The following is a 20,009-nucleotide window of genomic DNA, read 5'->3' on the forward strand; positions in this document are numbered from 1 at the left end:
TGGCGTCTGAGTCGGACTGGAGCTCTCTGCCCTTTACCAATCCAGCCACGGGCCCATCCATCTGGCCCATCAAGACTCACTCTCATTTCATCAGTCCATAAAACCTTAGAAAAACCAGTCTTGAGATATTTCTTGGCCCAGTCTTGACGTTTCAGCTTGTGTGTCTTTTTCAGTGGTGGTCGTCTTTCAGCCTTTCTTACCTTGGCCATGTCTCTGAGTATTGCACACCTTGTGCTTTTGGGCACTCCAGTGATGTTGCAGCTCTGAAATATGGCCAAACTGGTGGCAAGTGGCATCTTGGCAGCTGCACGCTTGACTTTTCTCAGTTCATGGGCAGTTATTTTGTGCCTTGGTTTTTCCACACACTTCTTGCGACCCTGTTGACTATTTTGAATGAAACGCTTGATTGTTCGATGATCACGCTTCAGAAGCTTTGCAATTTTGAGACTGCTGCATCCCTCTGCAAGATATCTCACTATTTTTGACTTTTCTGAGCCTGTCAAGTCCTTCTTTTGACCCATTTTGCCAAAGGAAAGGAAGTTGCCTAATAATTATGCACACCTGATATAGGGTGTTGATGTCATTAGACCACACCCCTTCTCATTACAGAGATGCACATCACCTAATATGCTTAATTGGTAGTAGGCTTTTGAGCCTATACAGCTTGGAGTAAGACAACATGCATGAAGAGGATGATGTGGACAAAATACTCATTTACCTAATAATTCTGCACTCCCTGTATTTCATGTTTCGCATGAGGGCACATTTTCTGTTGTATGAAAAAAACGAGAAAGTGGCAAAATCATATGAGATGTCTCACAAATAATATGGGAAACAAACATCTTAAAAGAAATTGGGATTTTTTTCCTTTGTTTTTTCTAGTTGTTTATACATAACATATTATGCTGTATGTTTTAATAATGGTAACTTAAACAAAAAGAAATCATGAAGAAGAAGTCCTCTTTGGATCCTGGGCTGCTGTCAGAGTCCTAAGAGAAAATATTGGATGCTTCCCAATAAAAAAGGTTTAATATCTTTAAAAAAAAAAGAAAAAGAAAATGTGTTTGTTTTAGTATTTATTGTCTAAAACACCCAGATTTTTAATTAAATTAAATAATTTTCTTCTGGTCATTTCCTTTTTCAGAGAAAATAGACCCAAGCACGCGTGCTCATCATTCTAAAGTTTTCTCAGAATTACCGGTAAAGGCTTGTCAGTCAGGCTGTAAGGCTTCAGCTCAGAAACTTGACTAATCAAACAGTTCCGTGTCCTCCTCCTACAGCACAGCATCTTATTACTATTGGCAATCTGTCATTTCACTGACACGAAAAGCCTCTTTCTGTTGATACACCGCAGAGAAGCAAGAAAGGGACATTCACACTCATCCTCAGACCGCAGACGTTTTCATCTTGCATTAGCACGTTGTCGTAATGTTGTTTTGACATTAAGTATCTGGCTCTGCCTTGTGGTTGCCCTTGGCAGTCTTGTTTTCCTTGTTCTTCTTTGTTTATTTTATGCTTCTGATTATGCATTCTGTTGTAGACAGAATACACATTTACATGCAGACATAAATGGGCGGTGCATGCTAACCTCAGGAGTTTTTTAGAACTGTCACTCTAAAAACCTTTATGGTGTTTCTGTTTTCCTAGAACATTTTAGACGTTTGACTAGGACTAGGTTGCACAAGCCTAGACACTATAGAGGCATAAATCGATACAGCACAGTAATACAGCAAGCTAATGGCTCGGTCACACTAGTAAAAATATGGCAAGAAACTACTGTATTGTTACAAAAGATTGTATTCAATCGAGCAGCAACTTTTGGTGACCAAATGGTTGCCCAGAACCTGATGATGTTGCACATTCACAATAACTTGACAATAAGGTGATTGAAGATGTTGCCTGATAGGAGGTAATGTTTCTGCAAACAGCCACAGTCTGACTTGGACTAATTGCAGTCATGCTCAGAGAGATTGCTGAAGGTGTGCAAATAATTGCTGTCTAATTTATAAATGAAGACAGATTGCTAACATGTTGCCATCAGTCTAAAGGAGTCTTTGTCAGGAATGAACTACAGAAGACTCAACTGGCTGCCAGCTGGTTGTAATTTTATAGAACAGAAAGCGTGCTAAGCAGAAATGTAAAAATTAAATGAGAACTTTTGATAATAGGAATTTCTGTTTATGTAGGCAGCAACAAATATGTGATTTTTGACAATTTATCAGAGGTAATTCATATATTATCAGAAACAGACTTCAAATTGCCAACTTGAGTAGTTAAAAAATAAATAAAATGCAGTGTATGTTATTGCAATGATCAGCATATCGCAAAATGTAAAAAGCTACAATAATATTGTATCAGAGCTGAAAATGAATTTTATTTATGCAGTGCCAAAATATTGAAATATTGTAACAATATCATATCGTAGGCTGGCTAGAGATTCCCATTTCTATTATACAACACAGACACTAGTTGACAACCCGCTGGCAACCTCCAGTCACTAAGGAAAAATGTGCATTGCTGGGGGTTGATGGTTGTGAAGTCAGTCACAAAGAATGTACTGTGTTTAAAACCCTCAATATTTGCTTTAATTGCTGTCAGCTTCAATAGTTTGCACGAAAAATGCTGACTGTAAACACTCACTAATTAAGTTGTAACTTGAGAAACTTGAGAAAGCACAAAACAAACCAAAAACTGTTTTCCCTTAGACCAAAGGTTTGTGTGAAAACAGCACATTTCAGAGGTTCAAACATGTTTCCTTTGAAGATGAACTTTACACAATTCCAGTTTGTGTTGAACTCTTCACTATTTCACTAATGCTTAACATATATTTTGTAAAAGTTTGCAGATTTTAAGGTATACATACATATTTTAATTGTGAGCAAAGTATTTTAAACTATAAATGTTAGTAATTAAAACACATTTATATGTCTGCTTCTAGAAGGGTGCACATAAGACAAATAAGACAAACACAACTGACTTCTCTGTTGCTGATTTCTGGTACCATACATTTCACAGTTTTTAACCAAAAGCAACGGGCAAATCAAGGCTGAATTTTACAGTATCAAAGCTAGCAGGTTTAGCTGAAAGAAGAAGTGTCTAAAAAATGTTCTCATTGCTTTTATTTAAACTTTCATTTAAATGCATCTCAATTATTTTAATGGCCTTTTCAGCATGTCCGATGTGTTTGCTAGAGGTGAGAAAATAAACCTCTGCAGTGGTTTAATAATCATCAAAATTCAGAGGACAGTAGAGGAGAGGACGGACAAAGAGAGAGACATGTAAGAGGATGACAGTGGGGAAAAAAGACAAGATGAGAAAAGAGAACGTCATCTCACAAAGCCAGACTAATCAAAGCAGTGAGAATTTGCATCGACGGGTCACCCGTAATGCACTCGGCATTTTGTGAATCTCCTTTAATCTCTCGGTTTCACTTGATTGAGAATCCAGTCAAACTTGAACTTTAAATGAAAATACCAAACATACTGAAATTTGTTCGTTCTTTGCAGACACTGCGCCGCTACTTAACAACCACACATGAAGAATTCATTTGCAAAAAACACATTTGTTCATTTTTGGAAATTTTCATCAGTGAAACTGCAGTTGGCCTTTTTGATTTAGTAAAAATAACTCACCAACATAGAGGTAACTTACCAAATTACAAAATGTTTCTATTCAAAAGTGTTCCATTTAAAGTCATGAGAAATTTTTTTTATTTCTTCTAAGTGAAATGAAACAGTTCTAAAAACTGCAATATAAAATTAAAGCTGTACTGTCACTAGTCGGTGTCCTATAGTACTAGACACAGCAACCTCAGTCTTTGACAGAGTGGGAGGAATCAGCCTGCAGTCCCATCTCTAAGTATATTGTTTGGTTGTGATGCCCTCTTTGTTGTACACTAGTGAAAGAAATGGCTGAACTTACTTGAAGAACTTGATATGAGCGATCTCAGAAGGTTTCTGTCCATTAAAAAACAAGAAAAAAGTTCCTGGTACACCAGAGAAGGAATATATTCAAGCAGTGTGCTTAAGTGCTGCATGTCAGATGTGCATAGATGACAAGCATTTGCTAAAGAAATTATTTGAGAGAAGACAAGCACTCCCGTGGTGGACAAGACAAGCACATTAAAGAGACACTAAATTCCTCCTTTGCTGCTGTGATTTCCAGGAATCATAGAGCTACAGCATGATTCCTGGAAGGATGTCACACGGGACAGCTCCGCTGAGTGTACATTGATCAACTCTGGCATGGTCGTCTACAGAGTGAATCATGTGGAGGGGCAACAGTTGGCCTGAGCAGCCGCTCTTTGCACACACATCATGTATTGGCAAGCACGATTTTGGACTAGGAGAGGAAGCTGTAGTACCTCGAGAAAAACCTACACAGGCACAGACACCAAACAAAAAGATTAAGATCAGGAACCTTCTTGCTGTTAGGCAACAGTGCTAAACATCGCCTTATACCTGACTACTTTTCGAGGAATTTGTTTTTAGCTTGTTAAGCCCCTTAACAAGCAAAAACATGCTTAAAGCGTTAAAACAGGCAGCTAAGCAGGTTTGGTCTAAACGTAACAGACAACTTAGCAAAGAACTCGTTTTAAATTGTATCGTTAGGCCTTTTTATACTAGCAAGAAAAAGAAAATAAAAACAGAAAAGATCTGATGCAGGACCCGAGAGATGCATCCAGCCCTTCAGTTGGTCCATCTACTCTACATATCAGTGACAAAAAGTATTCAGAGTAATTGAAATGTGAAATTTGTGGTTCAAATCATCAGGGAGCAGGTAAAGCAGTGTCTACAGCTATCTATAAAATGTGCTGGAGGCTCTGCATTTCAGCCACTGGTGTTGGGGATCATGCTAAAATTAATGAAATTATGATGACAAAAAAGTATGTCTGGAAACAGTGATCCCAAGCATACCTGAATAGGAAAACGCACAATACCATGTATTTTCAGTCATGGATCGGCGTCTAAAGAGCCTAGACCTGCTTTCTAGAACTGCTTTCTAACATGTGAAGCAAAGTTGTTCAAGCTGTTATAATAATCTTAGCAGATAATATAATAAAACAACACCACAAGCCTTTAAATGATGCATAAAATATGTGAAATGAAACAAATTAGCCAGAAAATAGAGTATCTTCCATTTAAACACAGTTTAATAGTGCAGAGGAGTGCACAATCAACTCTCATCGATTAAACACGAACGATGAACCGTTTTGAGAATGACTAACTGCTCCAGCGAACGTCATGGGAGGTCCTTCGTTTCATCTAGTTGTAAAATTTATTTTCTTTCTGCTGAAGTTGTATAATTTTACAACTTCCACAATTTTGAACAACTGTTACAAAGCAATTTCCCTTTGGGGATTAATAAAGTTATTCTTATTCATAAAATGAATTTAGAGCAACGCACAGAGCTCCTGTGGGAAATGAAATCAGCTCCCTATGAATCAAGTCACACAAATGAACCCTCTAAATATTGAGGCATACAGCAAAAATAAATAAATACAGTTTATTTTGTCCTTAATCTTTTTGGCAACTCCATTTGTTTCTGAAAGACTTATTTGGAACCTGTTGAAAGTGTCTCATTAAAGGGAAGCTACCGAAGAAGATAAATGCCTTACAAAAAAAAGACCAAAAGCTGATCCATCCCAGTGCTCTACTTTAAAATTCTGCTTATACTTTATGCATCACTGTGATTTTTCTCCTTCACTTTATCTACTAAATCTTGTAAACAGTTTCAAGTTAATGTTTTCTTTAGCCTTTATTTAACCTATTTCTTATAGGGAGGACAGCCCTGCTGAGGTGAACAACTGGACAAGTTCACAATCACACCCAAAAACTTTAATGTGAATTAATGTTACACCCCCTGTTTGCTCAGCTGATATCTTTCTACAAATCCAATTTGCAAATGTGTGTGAGAGTGTGTTATTTAAGCTACGCTAGGAGTCCCATGGTTGCCCACAAAGTTAACAACAGTAAATTTCTGACGTATTTTCCACTTCAGCTCAAAATAGAATGGCCTCTGCTTGTAGTGCCTCTTTCTTCATGTTTGTTTTTAATTTTTCATTTGTATTTCCTCACAGGCTGCATGTATTCCAGTTATTCTAAGTAATGGCTGGGAGCTTCCCTTCTCTGAAGTAATTGACTGGAGGAAAGCCGCCATCATTGGCGATGAGAGGCTGCTATTACAGGTACTGTAAAACACTGGAAAATTAAATGATGGGGAAATGAAATTAGATCTTCAGCAGATGTATGAGTTTTCCAGCAATAGTATGAACAGATGCAGAAGAAAAGAATTATACATATTATATATATATATAATTTTTTTTACATATAAATATGTAAATGGCTCAAAGTTAGCAAAGGCCACCACCATGTAACCTGGATAAAGAGGACAAACTTTCCTTGCACTTTACACCAACAAAAGATAAACGGTGCCCTTTCAGCACCGGCTAATTCAGTGTCTGGATGGTGAAATGCCACCATCTTCCCAGTTATAATTGTCCTCTCTGGCTTAGAATCCCCATGGGAACCCATAAGAATCCAGCTGGGGCTGATTCAAACTTCAAGCACAATGCATAGATCAGAAATGCGTGGAAACAGATTTGTGGCCCTGAAGCATGAATAGGCTGACTTTGCCAAACAAAGCTGCCATATGAGTTTAATCAGCTTGATTTCAGTTTAGGCACTTTTATGCAAATCATGTATTCAGTTTGAGAAGCCTGGAAGAAACTGACAAAATGTGTAATATTTCCTCAACACACTCCTGCCTCTCTGAAAGGCTTACCTGCAAGTGGGCACGCAGTCATGTCAAAAACTAAATAGATCCTAAGTATGCACTTAATATTCCTCAAAGATCAAGTGTTTGTTTGTGATACTGTTTATCAAATAGCCTTTTTAATGACTTGCTATCTGTGGCTTGTAGAATAGATTTTAGGATTTTATTGCTTATTTTAAAGCCTTAAACTGACTTATTCTTGCCTGCATCTGCAGCCTCCTACAATCCCATACCAGTGGCCTACTAATGTGTATTCATTAAGAACTTGTTAGCAAAGGTAACCTGCTATTGCTTCCTGCTCCGACAGCTGTGGAAGGTCCTGCCTCTGAGGGGCCTCTGATTTATCCCTTCTTTACACTAAACTTCATGGAAAAAGCTTTTTTCTCATTGAGTATATTTTCTCTAAATTATTTCAAATGGCTATCATTTCGCTCACAATTCACAGGCATGGATGACATAAAGTATAAAGCGAAATGCTGTAATTTTAAATGAATTTAATTTGACTGTGAGCTTTTGAATATAAAACCAAAGCTCTATCCATTTTCCTAGTAACTAATCCAATTAGGTTCACACAGAGGCTGGAGCCGGTAAATGTGGCAACACCCTGAACACATTGTGCTTTTTACACCTACAGCTCATTTAGGATCTGCAGTTGACCTGCTGTAAGTATGCCAACATATACTGTGGACTGTGGAAGAAAGCCATCAAAAACCAAGAGAAGCGCAAGGAGAATGTGCAAGCTCCACACAGGACTGATCAGCCAGTTTAAACCCCAAAACGTCTTGCTATGAGATCTCAGTGCTAACCACTGTGCCATCATGCCGCCTCCATGATAGTGCAGTGAATCATTTTTGCTTCAGAGACTTTTTCCAGAGAAGTCCAAATAGAAATATAATGTGGAAATATAGCATCTGGCACTTGGTGTCTGTGTAATCAAATGGTGATTGTTAGGTTATGGATGAGAAAAAGTGTTGATAAAAGTGTGACCTGTCAGCACATCATCGATATGTACCAAATTTAAAAATCTCATTGCAATCATGTGGCTTTTTTAAAATCATATGCTTTATGACAGCAGTGACATGCACAGACACTCACACCTACGCTCTGAACTATTTTTATCTAAAATAGATGATTCGACAATTGGATCACCTTCTGTTCTCTTTCATTACAGCGGTGGGTAGAGCTTGTGATATTTACTTACTGTAATAACTCTGTGTTACCATGTGTTGCCTCAGTGACCTGTACCACCACCTGGACAGCAAGTCCAGAAGTAAGCATGTGTAGGCTTTTTGCTTTTAATTAGTGTGTTTGTGGTTTTTCTATGTGAAACACACAATAGCAGACAGGCCATCTTAAAAAAACGTGGCTTTTAGATAAAACATACCAGGCTTTTTTCCTTATTAAGCATTACTGAGACTCACAATAGTGCACTAATCTTGTCAGAGGTTTTGTTATTTGGTTTATTTGCTTAAAATAAAACCATCATGCAAAGGCGTGCTAATTGTTGGTTAAGATAATGTGTGAAGTGAGAGATTTGTTTTGACATAGCCTCCGACACTGAGGGTGTTCACATTCATTACTGATCCAAACAAAGCAAACATTTTTCGATTAATTTCCCTTGCTTTAATGCAGACATGTGAGGAAATGACAGGGGCAGGTATAAACACAGCTAATTTCCAAGGCTTTCAGGATAATAGATGAAATGCATGAGTGATGAACCACAGTGGCATATAAAGGGACTGTCACATACATGTCACTTCAGAACAAGCATCATGCAACCTGAGGCACATTTTAACATTTCAAACTGGGGAAGGTTGGGTTGTTTCTCTTCATTGTTCACCAAATCGGTGGTTCTTGTTGTTTTGCTGCCACGCTAAGCACAGAATCAAAGGTAGGAAGGGAAGAGACTGAATCAGTGACCATAAGACATACATAAGACATTTAATACTTGGATGCAGTAAGTGCCTTCCCAAAGTGTTTTCTTCATTTGTACTGCCTCCACCATGTTTGACAAATGATGTTTGCTTCAGATCCTGAGCCGTTCCTCTCATTTTTCATATTTTTCTCTTCTCATGATTCTGATACAAGTAAACCTTGGTTTCATCTATCTAATGATTATTTATTTATTTGTTGGTAAATCTAATGTGGTCCTTTTCAATTCTTGTTATCAGATTTTTGCACTTTGTTGTAAACCATCTCTTTACAAGGCATCTCTTGTTTGTAGACCTTTACAATTATCAACCTTTTTTCTTTCAAACTATTCTGTCATCATGCACTTTAGTTGTTTTCTGTGAGCTTGCGGGCCTTTTGGTGTCGCTGAGCTTCACTGCATTCATTCTTCTTAAGAATGTCATAGATGGTCGACTGAACCAATCTTGTGCAGGCCGGACCGGACGTGCAGGACGAGCAGGCCGGACAGGACGTGCAGGACGAGCAGGCCGGGCAGGACGTGCAGGCCGGACAGGACGTGCAGGAGCAGACGAAGCTGAACACTCGGAGGCCGGACCAGGCGGAGCTGCAGAGGCTGAGGCCGCACCAGGCGGAGCTGCAGAGGCTGAGGCCGGACCAGACGAAGCACAGGCCGGAGCCGCAGCAGACGAAGCACAGGCCGGAGCCGCAGCAGACGAAGCACAGGCCGGAGCCGCAGCAGACGAAGCACAGGCCGGAGCCGGACCAGGCGAAGCAGAAGCACAGGCCGGAACTGGACCAGGCGAAGCAGAAGCACAGGCTGAAGCTGGACCAGGCGAAGCAGAAGCACAGGCTGAAGCTGGACCAGGCGAAGCAGAAGCACAGGCTGAAGCTGGGCCAGGCGAAGCACAGGCTGAAGCTGGGCCAGGCAAAGCACAGGCTGAAGCTGGGCCAGGCGAAGCACAGGCTGAAGCTGGAACAGGCGTAGCAGAAGCAGAAGGTGGCTGGACGAGCTCCTCGGGCCCGCCAGCAGACGTGGCATGAGGCTGGAGGGGTTCTCCTGAACCCCCAGCAGACGTGGCATGAGGCTGGACGGGCACCTCGGGCCCTCCAGCAGACGAAACTTGAAGCCGGCTGGGTTCAACTGAACCTCCAGCAGACGAAGCACGAAGCTGGCTGGATTCTTCTGAAACTCCAGCAGACGAAGCACGTAGCTGGCTGGATTCTCCTGAACCTCCAGCAAACGAAGCATGAAGCTGGCTGGAGTCTTCTGAACCTCCAGCAGACGAAGCATGAAGCTGGCTGGGTTCTTCTGAAACTCCAGCAGACGAAGCATGTAGCTGGCTGGATTCTCCTGAACCTCCAGCAAACGAAGCATGAAGCTGGCTGGAGTCTTCTGAACCTCCAGCAGACGAAGCATGAAGCTGGCTGGAGTCTTCTGAACCTCCAGCAGACGAAACATGAGGCTGGCTGGGTTCTCCTGAACCTCCAGCAGACGAAACATGAGGCTGGCTGGGTTCTCCTGAACCTCCAGCAGACGAAACATGAGGCTGGCTGGGTTCTCCTGAACCTCCAGCAGACGAAACATGAGGCTGGCTGGGTTCTCCTGAACTTCCAGCAAACGAAACATGAGGCCGGACGGGCTCCCCGGGCCCTCCGACTGACACTGAAATTGGCTGCACCAGCTGTACCTCCGTCTCCAAACCGGCCTGGATAGCAGTCCCACAGCAGCTTAGCTGAGCCTGATGGCTAGCTTTTCCAGGGCAAACAGTCTCTGTATAGCCGGGCTCATTAACCGGAAAAGTAGTGTCAGTTTCGATAACCTCCGGAGAAAAAACATGAGGTGCCAAGATATAGTCACTCACTTGTGTTTGTGTAATGGAGCGTCGGCGGCGCGCACGCCGCTTTTTCTTAGGAGTGGAAGACGGCGGTGAAATAGGTGGAAGTCCCTGGTAACTCCGAGGTCCCCCGAGAGCCAGTCGAGTTCCCCGGAAAGAGTGCTCGTGCTCCGGAATGAGCCACGGCTTCCACCGGAGCTCCTCCTCCAAGAGAGCGCAGAATATAGACTGGCGCTCGTCGTCGTCCAAGTCTATGGTGTCCGGCGCTTCCTCGCGCTGAACTGTGACAGGAGTATGGCGAAACTGTGATGAGGGCGTGGAAACTGGTGAGCTGAGAGGTGGTGACGCTGCGGCGAATCTCAGCGAACCGACACGAACACACTCAGGTTCCGGAGGCAGCAATGGAGATGACTGATTGTGGGGTTGTTGTGACTGGTGGGTGCTGGAAGCCTTTTCCTGACTCGACAATCCCTGGGCCTGCAGCATCTCCTTTATCTTTGTAAAGGCATCAAGTATGGCAGGTGAGTCCGGGAGCTGGAGAAGGCGGGGATCCCTCTCCATGATAGCTTCAGCAACGCTAATCATTACCTGCTTGCTCTTTAAATCGGGCGCTGTAAGGATGCGGTCGAGGATCACTTGGATCCGAGCAGTCTCCTCCAGACACTCGGTGAGAGCAGCATCCGCTGGGTCCATACTGGTCGGTTCGTTCTGTCACGACGGGGTGCGCCGGTGTGTGTGTGGAAACAGGACCCAAAAGCAGATGACGATGAGGAGTAGTAAGGTTTTAACAGAAGGTGAAGCTTTATTGCGATGCCGGCAGGAAATAAACCAAGAGACCAAAAACACTAAACTGGCAAGACACTAAGAAACAAAACACTAAAGGTACTAAGACCAAAAAACTATAACTATGACTGAGGTGAGATTAAACAGACGAAAACTATAACCATGACTGCGGTGATGTAAACAGACGAACCGACAATGGCATGGAGAAAACAAAAGGCTTAAATACAGACATGAGGTGATCAGGGGAAGTGGCGACACATGGGGGAAAACAGCTGACAGACATAAACCTAATGACAGGACCAGGAGAGGAAAGCTAAATACAATAAACAAAGAACACATGACATTGCCAGAATAAAACAGGAAATACTAAAACATGACAACACAACTTAACAGACCTAATACGTGATGAATAATTACAGAACCCCAAAACATAGAAAACCAAGAACAATAACTGCCTAAACTAAAGGAAAATAGGAAATAACACAAAACTGATCACATAACAAAATGAGACAAATACAAAGAAAACTCAGAGTGCTGGGTCGGAGACCCAGCCTGTGACACACGGATGGTCTGGATATACCAAATTCTGAGACGTTTAATAATAATAAACGTCTCAGAACACTCCAGCTCACATGTTAGTCTTCTCCAAGCATTTCCACAAAGGTCAGTCTTCTGTTGTAGTTAATACGTCATTTTTCTTAACATAATTGGTGATATAGGTTACAAGCAAGTCTGGCGCTGAACAGAAATTGTCGCGCTATGCTCCTTTGTTTATTGTGCATAAATAGTGAATTGTCCTGACACAATATTGCGTTTCGCTTCTGTTATCACCATGGTACATTGACAAAAACATATACTTTTATTCACAGGATAAAACAGTTGTTTTGTATCACTAATTGTCCAGTGCGATTGCAACATACAATATTATTGTCACTGCTACATTTCTGTAATGCTACCAAAAATTATTTCCACTACTAATTAATTACCGTTGAGCTCAAAGGTTATATTAATAAACGGTTAACGAATGTGTATTTATGGAGACGATTTGTGAGACTGGTAAACTTACCTTTGTTCGTACGATGGTCTTTCGTTCTACACGGTGCATTTCAAGGTCCTGTACCCATCCGTCGGTAAACTGTACCTGGGCTTGTTGCAGTGACCTGAAGTTACTAAACTTCATGAGTGTATGCACTCACTCCAAGAAGCGTATAATTATAAATCTGAGCGTGGTGAAAGTTGGGCAGCACGCTGACGTCTTTTGTCCCTCTGTGTGCTCGTAAGGGTCTGACACTTTCACTCCTTTGTTTTTTCCTCGTATCTTTTCTTTGTCTTTTCGTCGAGTCTGTCTTTGTACGGACCGGCATTGTTTTCCTTTTGTTTTGTACATTCCTTTTTTGTGCGCCAAAGAAAAAACAAGAAGGTATTGGAACCGGAGAATGAACGTTTTGCGGTGCTGCAAATGCTTGCATTTGATGCGGTACTTGGATTGTTTTGCCACTAGTTCCCGGCATGCAATGCGCGAAAATCACGTGATTGCTAAACAAGGGGGCGGGTGCATCCAGCCTCCTCGGCTGTAATTGGTCCAGCCCAGAGTCGATCATGACCAATTGGCCAATCCAACACCTTTCATTATATATATATACCCTTCCTAAAAAAATTAATAAATCCATCGGCCCATAAAAACAAAAAATCGCCAGCGGCCCACCGGGCAAATGCCCGGTATGCCCGATGGCCAGTCCAGCTATGATCAGAGGGGAGGTAAGCGTTGGAGGTGGCGTTGGATCCGGGGTAGGGAGGGTGATGCGTCAGTGAGTGCTTATCAGTATCAGTATATGTATGTGTGTGCGTGTCCATAGTTCAGCTGAGACAGTGTCCTTCGCCCTGCCAGGCTAAGTAAACAGTCTTTCAGCCAACCCAGGTGGCCTTGCATGGAATGGGAAGGAACAGACTCAACACAGTCGTTATCAGGGAGTTTTTGTTCGGCTCCAGCCTTGAGCCCACAGCTGGCGCCGAAGGGGTAGCCGGATTATGATGTTAATTTTCCTTTTGCAACAACTCATGAGAATTTCAAAGCTGTTCTTTAACACTCCGACACTGGTCTCTCAATCTCCCGTTGGAGAACCGCAAGTTTCTCCATGATGTTATCAACCTTCAGTTCCGTGGTGTTGTCATTCTTTTGCTCAGAGAGCAGATTCTGAGACCTCACGACTGCAGTGAGCTGTTCTACGATGTAAATGGCCTGCATTTGTATTTGTATAGCGCTTTTCTAGTCCTTAAGGACCCCAAAGCGCTTTACACTACATTCAGTCATTCACCCATTCACACACACATTCACACACACATTCACACACTGGTGATGGCAAGCTACATTGTAGCCACAGCTGCCCTGGGGCGCACTGACAGAGGCGAGGCTGCCGGACACTGGCGCCACCGGGCCCTCTGACCACCACCAGTAGGCAAACATGGGGTAGGATTTTTGGCATGCAGCCAGGAGGCAGCCTGGGATCGAACCACCGACCTTCTGATTAGTGGCTGACCTGCTCTGCCACCTGAGCTACAGCCACCCCAATGTAATCCAACTTTCCCTCAAAGGTGTTATTCTGAGCAGGCCTCTCCTTGATGTAACCCAATATACGCTCAGAGGTGTTATTCTGAGTATTCACGGCAGCTGTAAGCGTCTCCAAGGTCTTAACCATGCTGCTTTCAATGAGCCAGTTCTGAGAAGTCGCGCCTCGTACCATCGTTTCAATCCCAGTGGGCAGCCTTGGGGGGGTTTGAACAGCCGGTTCCCCTTTCTTAATTCTCTGATAAGTCAGGGTCAAGCCAGCTCCGATCAGCAAGAACCCTGTTATCATGGTTCCGAATAGGTAGATATCTTCAGCGTCCTCGATCGACAGTCCTGCCAGGCACACGATCTTCCATTTCTGCCACCCGTCCATCGTGTATCCGGCAGGGAAAGTCCCTCCCAGACTTCTCCTTGAGAAAAGGGTGTCAATAGCATTCAGAGACCAGTTGATCAAATCCATAATTCCCTTTAGGTTTTAGAAACAGACTGTGAGAGTGTGTTCCAGGGAAAAGTAATACAAAAAACACGAGACTAGACAAGGACATAAGAACTAAGCAGGGAAGATAAGGGAGAGGAGAAAAAGTGCGTCCGTCTCCTCCGAGAGCCAAAAGGTTTTTTCAGGCAAATAGTTGCCCCCTTTACTTATGTCAGTTTCTCCTCATATTGAAAGATCCAGTGCAAATATATCACTCAGAAATAAAACTACAAAAACTTTGTCATTGTCACGGACCTAACTGTATACATCGTGGTGGTTCAAAAACCACCTTTCTTTTCCAGAAAATCATCTATGTCATCCAAATTCCTGATAAAAGACAGGAACTCATTTTTTTAGAGGAAATAAAGTCATCTGCATATTTCCTGTCAGTTTTAAATAAACACCAGTTGAGCAGTTTAATATAATGTTACATAAATAAACATTAATGAATTAATTTAAAAGGGATACAGCAATACAGGTTGTTTCCGCTTTTCATTCAACACACATTTATAGATGTTGAGGACACCTTGAAGGCGTTTCATTTCTTTCTTTCAGCACTGAGGCAGTCAGCAGAGTGGCAAGAATAAAATCATTTTCTGGAAAGTAGATATCAGAAAGGATTCTTTAGCCTCGGGCTCTATGGTTTATTCAACGGTCAGCTTAACACCTTTAAGAAGCATTAAAACATCCAGAATTTATTCATTTAATTATTTTGGTCCAGATGACAACATCTATAAAGAAGGCGATAATCAGTGAAATATTTAACCAGAATATATTTTAGTTTTTGGTTGGTAAACAAATTCCGTATGCTTGCCCTGATTGGTTTCTCCCTTTTTTTTCCTTTTTTTTTTGTTCACTAGAAACTACCTACACACGTGCATGCGCGTGTACATACACAAACACACACGCGCACACACACACAGGAACTCATGCAACACTGAAGCCGTAACACCTGCTGAGAGAGTTGAATCTCATTACTTTCAATTACATCACTGAGCACAGCAATACCTGGCTGTTTATTATGTAGAGTTTCTGTTCTCTCCATGGAGAGGGGAAATACACAACACACACACACACACACACACACACACACACACACACACACACACACACACACACACACACACACACACACACAAAACGCCCCCCTGCTGAGAAACATAAACACTATTAGAGTCAATCGAGGGAAAGAGAATGGGGCTGATTTGATTGGTGTTGTTTATATTCCACCTCAGAGAGCTGAACAATTAAAGCTTGTGCTGCTGTAGGCAGATCCCAGTGACGTCAACACCGGCGCAACCGCTTTCCTGAGTTCATGATTAATGTGGGGTTTTCAGATCACGCAAATGTGAAATAAATATCTTTTAAAAGTAAATGAAAAAGCAATTATAATACAATTTTGTTATAAAGTGGATAAGCAGCAGAGCCCCTCTGTACTGTGAGTGCTTTTTTTGGTTTTTACCCATAATTATCAACACTCTGCCACATAATCTGTGACTCTTTCATTTTTGATGCAATTTTGTCATCACTCTGTGGGCCAGATTTACTAATGCTCTGTCCAAGCATTAAAAAAAAATACTTGTGTTATCTGTACTTACTGTAGAGGCACAGTGGTAAGCATGGACACAGCTATTTTTGCAGCTGGCCTTGCATTCAGCATGTATTTGAAGATCCTTCGATTTCAGAGATCAAAATTATGGGAGGAAAGCATTTAAATGAATCATACAAAAAATATTTACTAAGGGTTGTAGGAGGCAGTTGACTGAAAACCACTACTATCAATGCAGTCTTGTGAGTGCAGCCTCACACTAATTCACCCTGCTTGGTAAATCTGTCGCTACCCAAAATATTTTCAGGGCTGTCAGAGATGAAATCCAGTCGTGTTTATTTATTATTCTTGTGTGAAAAGAGCAAAGCATAAAAAAATAGATAAATTAAAATGCAAGCAGCATCACTGTAGTCATATGACATAAAAGCAATTTAATAAGACTGTCACGGTCCGGGGCAGCGGCCGTGTGGAGAGCGGAAGGAGGACTCAAAACGCAGCACTTATTCAGGTGTGAGGGTGATTTATTGATAATATCCAATATAAAGTGGGGATGGTAAAACAGAACTAAGGATGAACTAACTGGGAGAAACTACACAAAGAAATAGCAAACCTGAGCATGAAGGGAGAACAGCAGGGAGAGCACGCAGGGGATTACACCAGGTATGAACACAGACTACGCGACCAGGAACAGAGGCAAACACACACTATAAGTACACAGAGAGACACTGGGAAATCACACACAGGTGGGAGACACAGCTGGACCTGATTAACCTGACGAGACAGGGGAACACTAACACCAGGGACCAATAGAGGGAGCACAAACCCAAAACCCAGTATCTAAAATCCCAAAACACAAACCATCCCAAAACAGCCCAAGAATAATAAAGAGAATAATAACAATAAGGAACACAAACACAAAGTCACTGTGTCATGGCCGCAGGACCATGACAAAGACCAGTTTAAAAAATATGAATATGGGTGTGAAGGCTAATTGGACAGCCCAGCAATGCAAAGTTTCAAAGGCAAACAATTGCAACTTTTGTTGCAAAGTAAACTGAATATATAATTTTTAGCAAAACGAAGCATGCAAAAATCAATAGTACAGTAAACCAAAGAAACCCAGGCAAAAATGAAACCTGTTTAAATCCAAACAATAAATGGAAAGAAATGGATGAAAACTCAAAAGTATTAGCATGATATAGAATGTACACTTTTACTTTTTCCATTCATTCAATTATATTATCTTTTAGTGTTTTTGCTTGTCAGCCCCACAGTTTGTTTTTTTGCCAACACCCACTGTATCAGCACTCCTGTCAATGCAGTGGTCTCATTTAAATGAATGAAGGGATCATTTCGCCTTGAAGCAGAGGGGATGAAGATATTATTGGACACATAATGCATGTGGAAATTGGTATATTTCAGTGACAAATATCAGTTGAAGAAATTCCAGACAGGATGACTGTCAGTCGGAGTCGCCTCATTAGGCTTCACAGATCACTGTAAGATGAGAGCTCCCTGGTCAAAGCATGACCGATAGAGCCAAGTGGCTTGGGACTCTTTAAATAAAAATCCTCAACACCCTCAGGAAAATGATGAGTGCTTCGGGAAAACTGATTATCACCATCACTCATTATTTCCCCACATTATAGTGGCCTTTTCATTGGCCAAGTCTAACCAGTTGGCACTCTAATGTTTATTGACGGGAGATTTCTTGTCCATGGGGAAACACCAAACAGTTCTTGGGCTTCAAATACGCCCCCGATGAGGGTCTTTAGAAACACTGGCTGGAATATTCCCTTGACTGTTTTATTGTCAAGCTCAATGGAGCATGTATGGTTACGTCTGATCTCATCTTGTAGTACTTTGTTGTTTTCCAAGCTGGACATCAAGACAACATCCTGCACCATCTCCCTGGCATATCCGGTTGTTTAGCTCCCAAGTCAGGATCATGGTGTTCCTTAATTTTAAGCTTTCACTGTCTCTCCCTAAAGGTGCCACTCAGGCAATTCACAAGCCAGCTGCTCATGTTTTGTATGTTAGTGTGTGCTGGGAACAGTGAGATCATGGGCTGTTCTTGTGGGTCTTAGCTATCAGCAGCGGTTGCTGGCACTTGGCTTTTTCATTCCCCTTCATTTCTGTTCCAGGAAAAAATAAATTAACAATGATCAATAAGTTGTTGAGGTAATGTAACATCTATGATAAGCTGATTAACTGTTTTGTGTAATTCTAAACTAAAGCTTAAATATCTTTTAGCTTTGGAGAGCTCATCAAACTCATCTATATAAAAAAGTACATATATATATATATATATATATATATATATATATATATATATATATATATATTCCAAGCATACACTTAGATGAATTAACTCTCAGGTGAATACAGAACTGGAGCTGAATAGCAGGTGGTTTAGTTGAAACACTATCAATGGAGGTAAGTACAAAGTAAGATGTGGTGGAAGAGTCTTGAGGGGAAAATCTCCCTTAATCTTTTCTGCATGTCCACAAATTATTTATGCTTCCTCCACCCTATTTGCCTTCCGCCGATTCTCATCTTTCACTCAGCATTGTTTAAAAATCTAGCATAATATAATCTGTCTCACTGTCATCTTGATCTTCTTTGTCTATTTTTTCCACAGGTTCCCTCCATTACCCGGTCCGTGGGCCATGACAGGATCTTGGCTCTCCGCCAGCAAACTCAGTTCCTCTGGGACGCCTACTTCTCCTCCATAGCCAAAATAGTCTTAACAACTCTTGAGGTAAGCTTGCAAAACATTGTCTTAAATGGGAGTTGTGGATTTATTTTCATCAGGAGAGTTGCATTTAGTCAGTCAAACTGCTATAGCTTGTTCTGTACTATACATTGCCGCTGGCTATGCATCACCTCCCAAAGACAAACCTTTGAAAGATTTCTTTCTCCAGTTGTCAGTATTTTTTTTTTTATCCAAAGAAGGTTAGCTGAATGTGCCCTCTCTTTTGCAGTACTTTTTCTGCTCCATATTCATACATTTCCACTCAGAAGCAGCTCGGCAATGCAGTGTTCAAACACTCAGTGAAGGTATATCAAAGTTACTGGGGGTGATTTGGCATGCTCAAAGTTTGTTTTGAGATTAGGGTTACAGTTTGACTTTTTGTTGTTGTTTTTTCTTCATAAAACTGTGTTTTTCTGCAATAAACCCTTAGCATCATGTGAGAAAGCCGCTGATACACCATTGGCATATAACATTTTTATATAGAACTTATCCTTTTTTCAACTCTCAAAGCTACTGCCCCTCTTTCCCTTTGATTTGGCACCAGCTAGTACTTAATGTTCATTTTCTTCACTGTCATCAGACTTGTGACAGTTACATATATTTAGCAGGAGTCCTTCTGTATCTAATGGTAGTCTAGATTGTGTGTGACTTATCAGTTCTAATCAGTGACAAACAGAAAAGAAAACCTCTTGCTATGTGTGAAAAGTGCTCATAAAATCTCTGGTGGACTATTCAGCAAGGTTAACCTAGAAAACTTTACATGGAGTTCAGGTTTTATTTTAACCTAACCTGACAATCTTTGAGAAAAGAAAAGAAATATTGAAGATGGAAACCAGCATTTTGTTGCCTGAAATGAAAACATAGGCGTCGTGAAGTGCCAGTTGTGAAGCACCAAGTGTGAAGGAGGACCATGCTGTCTGGCAGCCTACAGGTTTAAGAGGCTGCAGTATGTGAGTGGGCGTTCATGCCCGCTCTCAAGGCTAGAAACCCACAGGCTGGCTCATTAAATGACCTAACCAGCTGATGTACAGAAATGAACCTGTGTCATTGCCATGTACCACAAAAGCCATCCTAGTCTTCCTTTTTTTCTTTTTCTTTTTTTTGTTTTAAAAGAAATTCATTTCCTTACAACCTCGATTCAGACCTCAGAGACCATTTGCGCTTTGTATCATCTCTGAACACAGACACAGAGGATAATAATCCTTTTTATCACCAACATCAGCAGAAGAATCATAGGTATCATTACATAAACATCAGTATGATTGCTATGATCTTTCTAAAGCCCACAGTTTGTTTTAATTTATCACGTCCACCATGAATATTAGTATCATAATTATCACAATTATCATCATAGCGATAAC

General features: G+C 41.5%; 1 protein-coding gene across 2 annotated transcripts in view; it reads left to right on the top strand.

The window, feature by feature from the left end:
- Positions 1–20,009, top strand: part of LOC113037346 (exostosin-1) — a 346,739-nt gene that overhangs the window by 283,358 nt on the left and 43,372 nt on the right. For both annotated transcript variants that reach the window (XM_026194326.1, XM_026194325.1), the window contains 2 exons: positions 6,080–6,187; positions 18,535–18,654. In XM_026194326.1, coding sequence (XP_026050111.1) covers positions 6,080–6,187; positions 18,535–18,654 — 228 coding nt within the window. The remainder of the gene's footprint in view (positions 1–6,079; positions 6,188–18,534; positions 18,655–20,009) is intronic.

Source organism: Astatotilapia calliptera, chromosome 15 (assembly GCF_900246225.1).
Source record: "Astatotilapia calliptera chromosome 15, fAstCal1.2, whole genome shotgun sequence".
Lineage (NCBI taxonomy): Eukaryota > Metazoa > Chordata > Actinopteri > Cichliformes > Cichlidae > Astatotilapia > Astatotilapia calliptera.